Here is an 8,676-nt window from a genome sequence, read left to right as displayed (position 1 = left end):
GGCCTAAACAAAACTTGCAACCTAAGATGAATCATATCTGAAAGTCATATCCTTAAGAAATGGGAAAGAATCCAGCAAAGAACTTACACAGGACCCGAGAGATGCATCTGGCTCATCAGTTGATTCATCTACTCTTTGTCAGGCCCCATATAAAATGGCCTCAGTGGAAGGATGGCTGTCAAGAAGCCATTCTTAAGGAAGGGAATTAGGGAGAAAAGCTATGGTATGCAAAAATGACACAAGAACTGGACTGAAAGTCAGTGGTCTTATGCACAGAAAATTCCAAGTTTGAAATTTTTGGCAGGTCCGCCGGTGTCTGTAGGCATCTGCAAAACACGGTGGAAGCTCGGTCATTGTTTTTCGACATGCATGTCAGCCAGTGGTGTTGGAGAGCTTTTCTATATCGATGACTTTATGATTGCAGAAAAACACAAACGGATTTTAAACCATTTTGCAACACCATCTGCAAGAATTCATTGTTCAGCATGACAGAAATCCCAAACACATCCCCAATGTAGTAAAAGCATATCTGGAAAGAAACACACAGTGGAAGACTATCAATCATTGACTGGCCTCCCCAGAGGCTGAACCTCAGTGTGGAATTATCTTGACAGCTAATACAAGAAAAGCCAGGACAATTAAAAGTCCTTGAAGAAGCCCAGAGAGCTATTCCTGAAGACTACTTAAAGAATTGACAAGAAAGCTTATCTAAGTTAGTCATACAAAATACTACAACAAAGCATCTTAGAGCAAATTTGTTCTAGCACAATGAAGAACAAACAAAAGTTTCAAGAATTATTTTTCTTCACATTCCCAGTCATCTAAATTCCAACTTCAACCACAAACAATTGTTTTTTTTTAACCTTGATGAATGAAATAACCACCCAGTCATACTGAATACTAATACCTTTATACATCAGTGCGAGACTTGTCAGCAATAGATTAAAGTCAACAAAGTATTAAACTGTGCCAATGCCTACCCAGAGTAACTGACAAGAATCTGACACTTTAAACACACACTGTCTATGTTTTGACATAGCTGAGTTCATTACACTGACAACCAGTCTGGAAGTTGAGCCTGAAGGCTGTTTGAAAGGAAAATATAAAGAAAGCAAGAGGGACCATTTGTATATTGATCTCAAAAATCAAGCTTGAAATCTGAGTGCTTTCGTGACACCCCAGCATGGAAAACTGTTGAAAACCCTCCATCAGATGTTCTGGAGGTTTTCCATGTTTACTAAAGCTCATCAACTCTCTTGCTGATTCGGGGTTCCACAGTACAGAGCAGACACTGGAGACGATTGCTTCCAGTCATGCACATTAGTCCAGTGTCTCTTCCCCTTCATGTAATATTTCAGTTTCTCTTTACTCTCATTGGGACTCCTCTCTTCCTCTACAAACCAAGGTACACATGACAGTCTCACATTTAACAGATGAACCTACACCAAACAGATGAACCAAAAAAGGAGAAGAAAGATGAGAGGGGGCAAAAAGCCAAAACATGCTGGTGAGTAAAGTTAATTTGTAAAACTCTGGTAACCAGTAGACCTTACATAAACCAGACATGGAAAAACAAAGCAGAAAATTTTGAATAAATATTGTTTTTACTTTAATGGCACAAGTGCTATTGCTTAAAAATACAACTAAAGAGTTTTTAATTATATTCAGCGGCACAAATACGGAGGATGAATTCTTTTCAGAGACAGTTTCAGGCTCATTTGTTTTGTTTTCATTTTACTTGCGTCAGAGACAGCATGATGTGGTGGACATGACAAAAACCTCTCTCTCACTGAAGACTTGAATTTGTGATCATCGCCTCATCTGTGGTTAAGCTTAGGAAACAAAAATCTTTAGCAGGGCAAGGATTGCAACACAGAGTTTGGGGCTTGCCAAAAACATTTATCTAACAACATTTTCCCACAGTGTTAAATAGAAAATATTATGAGGTAACATTGGCATTTGTTCACCCATTGTGCCATTTCAGTTATTATTTTAGGGCTCCAGCTCCTTTCACTGTAAACTAAGGATCTGCACATTAAGCTTTCTTTGTGATATATATGAAATTCAAGTTAAAGGAATTGTGGAAAATTCGGAATAGTTTTAAGATTTGTGTCTTTTTCATGTTCTGGTAGTGAAAACCAATTGCCAGATAAACTAGATTAAGCTATAAGAGACAGATCAAATAAAAAGTATTCACCATTGGTAATCAGTATGTGAGCCATGTACTGTATAATTTATTTTAATACAATTCTTATGTGATTTTACTCAAGAAACTTGTACGAACAACCAAATAAGAACTTGCCAGTACCCAGGGACTTTTAGACTCTGAGAAAAACTGTGACCTGATTAAAATCTCTCTAAAGGACAGTATGTTTGGTATATGATATTTAACAGCAGTAAACACACTACACCCAGTGCAGGTAAACATACATCCTGACTGAGCCCTGTTTACAAAAACTGTCCACAGCAAGGGAGACCAACAGGGCAGAGGCAGACATCTCTTCTGCAAGGAGGTTCAAAGGAGCTCTTTGTACAGCAGATGAAAACATCTATCATAGGGGGTGTTTAGAATATTGCATGTCCTGCCACAGATCCCGGAGAGAAGAGAGATCACTTATGTCTGTAAATGAGGCTGAGGGAGTACAGGTAGTCATTACTCAGAGGAAACAACTGTTTCTACCTCTTACTCACATACCTCTCCCCTTCCAATACCCGCAGGCCACCATCAATACCGCCCAACCCGACAGCTATCATAGAAGTTCACTGTCAACGCCTGACAAACACACATCTGCACAGCTGTAAATGCCCTGTAATATAGAACCAGAAACACCTCCTTGGTCTGACATCTCAATTCCGCTCTGTTCTCCCTCTAGTCTTCCTGTCAAAGTTTTTGATATCTTGATTCAGGCATGGCACTGTGGAGGTTGTGGAACAGGGTTCATTAGAAAACACCTTTGCAAAGGAGTTTTGCACCTGGGCACATGTGCATAAAGTGACGTTAATACTTTCTCTGTGTTGTCAGGCTAATGGAAGCTGATAGATTCAGGTCAACAGGTATTGCTATGTGGTTTTTGTTTTTTTGTTTTTTCTTGGTCTCAACTAATGCCAGGCAGTTTCACTTACACTATTGATAACTGTTTTTGATGTGTATTTTCACTTTAAATCAATTGAAACACTGGAATGTGTTGTTCAGTTGACCCAGGCTATAAAAAAGGGAAAAACACTGCTGCTGACAGTTTTATCCTTTAACACTGGTAATGATTAATTCTTGTTGCACAAGTCAATATTAGTTCATATAGTGCCAAATTACAACTGCCACCTGTAGGTGCTTTATGTTGTAAGGTAAAGACACTAAAACAAGCACTAAAACACCTACATAGCTTTGTAGATCATATCTAACCTGTAGATCCCATCTATAGAACCAATTCTTGCTGTAGTTGCCCATGTGGATCACTGATCATAGAGAAACCAATTTTTACAAATGTAACTGATTGTCACGGTTCTGGGTCATTTTGACCCTGCTTTTTCGGTTTCTTGTATTTTGGTGTGTTTCCAGATTGTGCTCATTATAATTATGTTCTGATTCTTTAGCTATCCTATGATGATGATGATTATTATTTCTGGGTTTAGTTTAGGTTTTGCCTGTGCTTAGTCTTCTCTGCCTGTATGTCCCTCTGTCTGTCCATGGTGTCTTGTCTGGTCCTCTGTGTCTGTTAGTTTCCTGTTTTATTCTGAAGGTCCCTGTCTTATGTGAGTGTGTTCAGGTTACATTTCCCCTGTCTCGTCAGCTGTGATTTCTCCCAGGTGTGTTCCCCACCTGTCTCTCATCCCTTGATTACTGCCGTGTGTATATAAGCCCTGTGTTTCCTTTGTTCTCTGTCGTGTCGTCAATGTCTATTCACCCTCAGTTTCAGCTGTGTGTTCTGTTAACTGTATTTACCTGCCTGTTAGTTTATATTTTCCAGTTTAGTTAGTCTTCTGTTTGATCAGCAGCCTGCAATAAAGCAGTTTATTCTGAGTTTACTTTTGCCTCCGTGAGTCCTGCATTTTGGGTCCTTCCCCTCTGCCTTCCTGCACACAGCCATGACACTGATGGAGAAAAAGAAGTATACTGTGTACGTGTGCCTTTGTCTGTGTGTGAATACACTGTAAGGCTTCGCTCCAGGGGCTCCTAAGCACACTTGCTTGCTCATTACACCAATCACATCAAATTAACCACTTCCTTCTAGAAATTCTGGTTCCTTTCCATGGTTCTGTTTCCTCATTTAACCCCCACTGTTTCTGTCTGCCTGTCTAGAACAGCAAATCACTTCACTCATGGGTTGTTTTCCAGCCACATGTGAGGGTCAAGTTAACTCTGAGCATACATAGTATGCTTATGTCTACAATTACGATCTCTTATGGCATCTGACAACAGATCTTCTGTGCAGGATAGCACATTATCATTCAGCCTTATATATAAATAAGGAACACTAAGTTGTAATAAATAATAAGATAATAAGTTGATGCTGTTGAAATGAAACCATTAGCAATAGCAACACTGAGCAGTGAGCTGATATTTTTGACAGTTATCACCCTTAGTGGTCTTTCAAATTGTTTTTTTTTTTTTGAGAGTGTGGTGGTACTGTGGCAGTTGGCTGTGATGGTCTAAAGAGGGGAAATGAAAATGCCACAGTACAGGACGATGTGAAGTATAAATAAATGTTTGGTAAGCTGAACTAATTTTGATTTAAGAAAATACATTGTCTTAAAATATGCATGTACATTTGTTTATGTGAAATAAGTTGATAAATAATTTAATGTAAAAAAAATGTGAAAAATAATATTTTAATGTAATAATATTTAGAAGAAAAGATTTTCTAGTTTTTATAAAGTCCTCTTGCTGTTTCCGTTCGGGGGAGATGCAGTTTATTCTTTACAGCTGACTGATAAATAAACAATAGACAGAGAGGAAGCATTTGAAATATTTATTGTCTTTGTTACAAGAAGCTCTGAAAATCACTGTGGAAAAGCACAAAATGGTAGACCTATTTATACAGTTAGATAGGGAGAAAGTAAGCACAATAAAATGTGTCTCTGTAAGAAAAACACAGTGTCCATCATAAAGGCAGTTATAGCTATTTATGATAGACCAGTTATGGTCTATGAGGTAATGATAATAATATTTCTAAAAGTCATATTTTTTATATATATATTTGAGTTTGAGACTAATTTTCTATGTGACTCTTCTTCCAGTATTTCAGCAGCTCACTCAAAATGAAATTTAAGATGTTACCACTAAATCAATTAAAACAGGACTCCCATGACTGTGATGATGCCTTTCACAGAAGAGCCTTGTCATTTTATTTTCAGCCTGAAATACAAGCACCGTGTATCATATTACTTCCATTTCTTTGTAAGTCTGTACATAAAATTCAGGCCAGGCACATTGGGTTGCATAATGCTTGGTTTTCATGCTCATGCCTCTGACACTGATGCCATCTCAACTTTTTTTATTTTATTTTGGGAAATCTGTAACTGGGTTTGATCACAGCCTTTTATATTTCAAATGGTTTCTACTGAAGTTGCCACTTTCTCTTCTTCTTCTTGTCTTTTACACATTTACCTTTACACGCTCACACACACAGGGACACACACTAAAAAACAAACCAGCTGGTCCTGAATCATTCTGACATCTGCATACAGTGTACAGGGACCCGTGTTGCTATATCAGGAGAGGCTCAGCTGAGCTAACCCTAACTAATTCCGAGTATGCCTGTCATATACTTGAGACTGCCAGTAACTGCAGCAGTAAAGTTTTTGCATACTGATTTTATCTGTGCACAGAATATAAGTAAGCAATAAATTTAAGGAACAGAGGCTCCAAGACACATTTATTTAAATAACGTTCACAAACAGTTATAATAAAAAAAAAAACCTCTATTGCACCTACAGTACACAAGAGTAAATGGATTGTACAAAAATATGTCATTTTTTTTTAGAATAACATCATAAATGATTACTGTTATAGGTCAGTAATAAGACTAAACTTAGCATGCTATGTCTCCTGTACATGTCATATCAATATTTACAGTCATACATAATGAAAGTAATGGCGTCATCTTAATTCCAATATTACAAATCCTAACTTTTAATGTCATTAAGTGACCAAATGGAATATTAGCCCTATGAAACTTTGGAGTAAAACGAGCAACAGCAGTCTGTCAAACTACGGAGGCTTGAGTGATATCAATGGATAATTTATTTACAAAGTTAACTGTGCGTTTTCCTGTAACATACCTCTACTACTTCAAGTTGCTTGCTAAGTATATTGCATTTTTGCACTGCATATTTCACTGATCGTCTTTCATGTCACTTTAAGAGTTAAAGTTTACTTGCTCATCTGACACTGCAGTTTCACAGTTCTGAGTCACATTAGCTTGATCCTTAAACCAGTTAATATAAACATCCTTAATGTTTCTATATCCTGTCGCCTATTGTTCTGCTGTCCTCACTACCCTCCCTTGCTTCTGATGTTCTTTCTTTTCCACATTCTCTCTGTGGTGTCTCCTGTTCCGGCTTTTCTTCATTTCCTGGATGTGTTTCCATTTGCCATTTCCTAAGCCTCGCCCTCGAACCCTCAACGGCCTCTTATCCAGCCACAGTGCATCGCAGTACTCTTCTAGAGAGCTGAAGGGAGAGCTCATCGCTCTCAGGTAGTCTTTATATCGCTGACGTGCCTCTGTTCCATGGTGTAGCCCCCCGGCAGAGTCGTCACTCGGCTTGGCTTTTCTGTCTAGCTGTCCATTTGTAACAACTTGTAGAGTGACACGGAGGAGAGTATGGGTGAAGTGTGTGTGCTCTTGAGCTACACAGATATACACACCGGCATCAGAAGCATGAAGGGAGCGAATTAGGAGACCTCTTTCCGTGTGAATTACTCGATCATCAAATCTGACCTGAGAGACAACAAGAAACATATAAGAGCTACATAATGCCAACCCACCACCACAAACCCCAGCTAACACATCACCCTCCTAGGGCTGTTCGATATAACGATATATATCGGATGACGATATAAAAACGTCTATCGTTTCACATTTTACGCTATCGTTTTTCGTGGTGTCGCAAAATAAACTGTTTACGGCAATATTTTTTCATTATTTTGATGGTCACTGTAGTGGCCATCAAAGAAAACAGCGGCCGTTATAACTTATGTCTAAAAATTTATTATTTCATGCATCAGTTAAAACACTCGACTCCAGGTACGACGCCCAGCTGGAAACACTTCACGCAAGTCGAGCTGCCCGAGATTCACAGAATTTACAGAAAATGTTACATTTTTGTGATTTATGTCGTTATCGGACGATAGATGTCTTAATATCGGGATATGAGATTTTGGTCATATCGCACAGCCCTACACCCTCCTCAAACACATACATTTCTGAAGATTTGTAACCAAGTTGTGTTGAACAAGGTAATGACCCCTAAAACGGGAAGCATATGGAATTAGGTGTGGCGAGTATAGTTCACGGCGTGGGTGGGCACAGGTCATTATGTGATGAGAGATCTTTAGATGCATAATGAGAGTAAACGTTGAGCGCTGCTGGGAATGTATGTGCTTGTTGTTAAGGTAAGTGGCATGCTAATGTTTTTGGCCCTATTTCCGTCTAGCATCCACCACGGTTCATCGGATGATGTGACTGCTGTCAGAGCCTAAAAAAACAAAGCTGTGTTAAGAGGACACAGAAAGAGCATGAGGGAGTGAGTCCAGCATGTGTGAAAGTGTGGCTGCTTCAAAGGGATACCTCCCACAGCTGCACTTTGACCCCCAGAGGTGTAACTGATAAGAAATGCAGAATATTACCATGTCTTTTGCCCATGTGCTTGCTGTGGTCTTGTTTTACCATTTTTTTCTTACATACACAGGTGTGTAGGTGTGTGTGTGTGTGTGTGTGTGTGTGTGTGTGTGTGTGTGTGTGTGTGTGTGTGTGTGTGTGTGTGTGTGTGTGTGTGTGTTTGGATAGCTCTGTGGTGGTTTCCAGATCTGACACTAATGATGTGTAGTCAAGGCAGAGGCACACCCACAGGTTTCAGAGTCTTTCTGGATGTTGTCTTTTGCACACATTAGACCTACTAGCCAGTCTCATACCACATTCTCATTTCCTGACACACCTGACTGACTTGACAAAACATATGGTATACGTATTAAAAACATAAAAATCACACTTACGTGGCTCTCTGTCCTCTGCCTTTTAAAATCATCCAATTAGCATTCATGTGCCTATCTGATTGCTTTTTAAGTCGCCTGCACTCTTCCATCCAAAACCAAGGCATCTGTGACTAAATAGCAATGCCAGGCTTTTAAACTTAGCCAGATGGTCTGTCTTTATTTGTATGCCTGTGTGTGGATATGTCTGTGTGTGTCTGGGCATGCAATCACATCAGCAACTCCTACAAGGGAAAGCAATCCAGTGTATAGTGTATAGTGGTGTATAGCGTTCATAAACACACTTATGCTCTTCTGTTTTAACAACTTTGCATGAATGTGGAGTAAAGCAATGAAATGTTATTTAATGATGACGTTTAAACTGTTAAATGAAACACAGGCGAGAATATTTGCAGTCTACTTCTAAGTTAATTTGATGCTTTAAGTATCAAATTAAGAAATTCCCACCTAAGCTGAGAAATAGGTGC

The 8,676-nt window shown here is 39.0% G+C and overlaps 1 protein-coding gene across 6 annotated transcripts in view; it reads right to left on the bottom strand.

The window, feature by feature from the left end:
• Nucleotides 1–4,953: 4,953 nt before the first annotated feature.
• Nucleotides 4,954–8,676, bottom strand: part of sema3d (sema domain, immunoglobulin domain (Ig), short basic domain, secreted, (semaphorin) 3D) — a 33,775-nt gene continuing 30,052 nt past the window's right edge. For all 6 annotated transcript variants that reach the window (XM_082539323.1, XM_082539321.1, XM_082539325.1 and 3 more), the window contains one exon: nucleotides 4,954–6,938. In XM_082539323.1, coding sequence (XP_082395449.1) covers nucleotides 6,474–6,938 — 465 coding nt within the window. In that variant the 3' untranslated portion in view covers nucleotides 4,954–6,473. The remainder of the gene's footprint in view (nucleotides 6,939–8,676) is intronic.

Source organism: Aulonocara stuartgranti, assembly GCF_965226115.1.
Source record: "Aulonocara stuartgranti genome assembly, chromosome: 7".
In the NCBI taxonomy this organism is placed as follows: Eukaryota; Metazoa; Chordata; class Actinopteri; order Cichliformes; family Cichlidae; genus Aulonocara; species Aulonocara stuartgranti.
The sequence above is the reverse complement of the archived record's forward strand: the minus strand, read 5'-3'. Positions and strand labels throughout refer to the sequence as shown.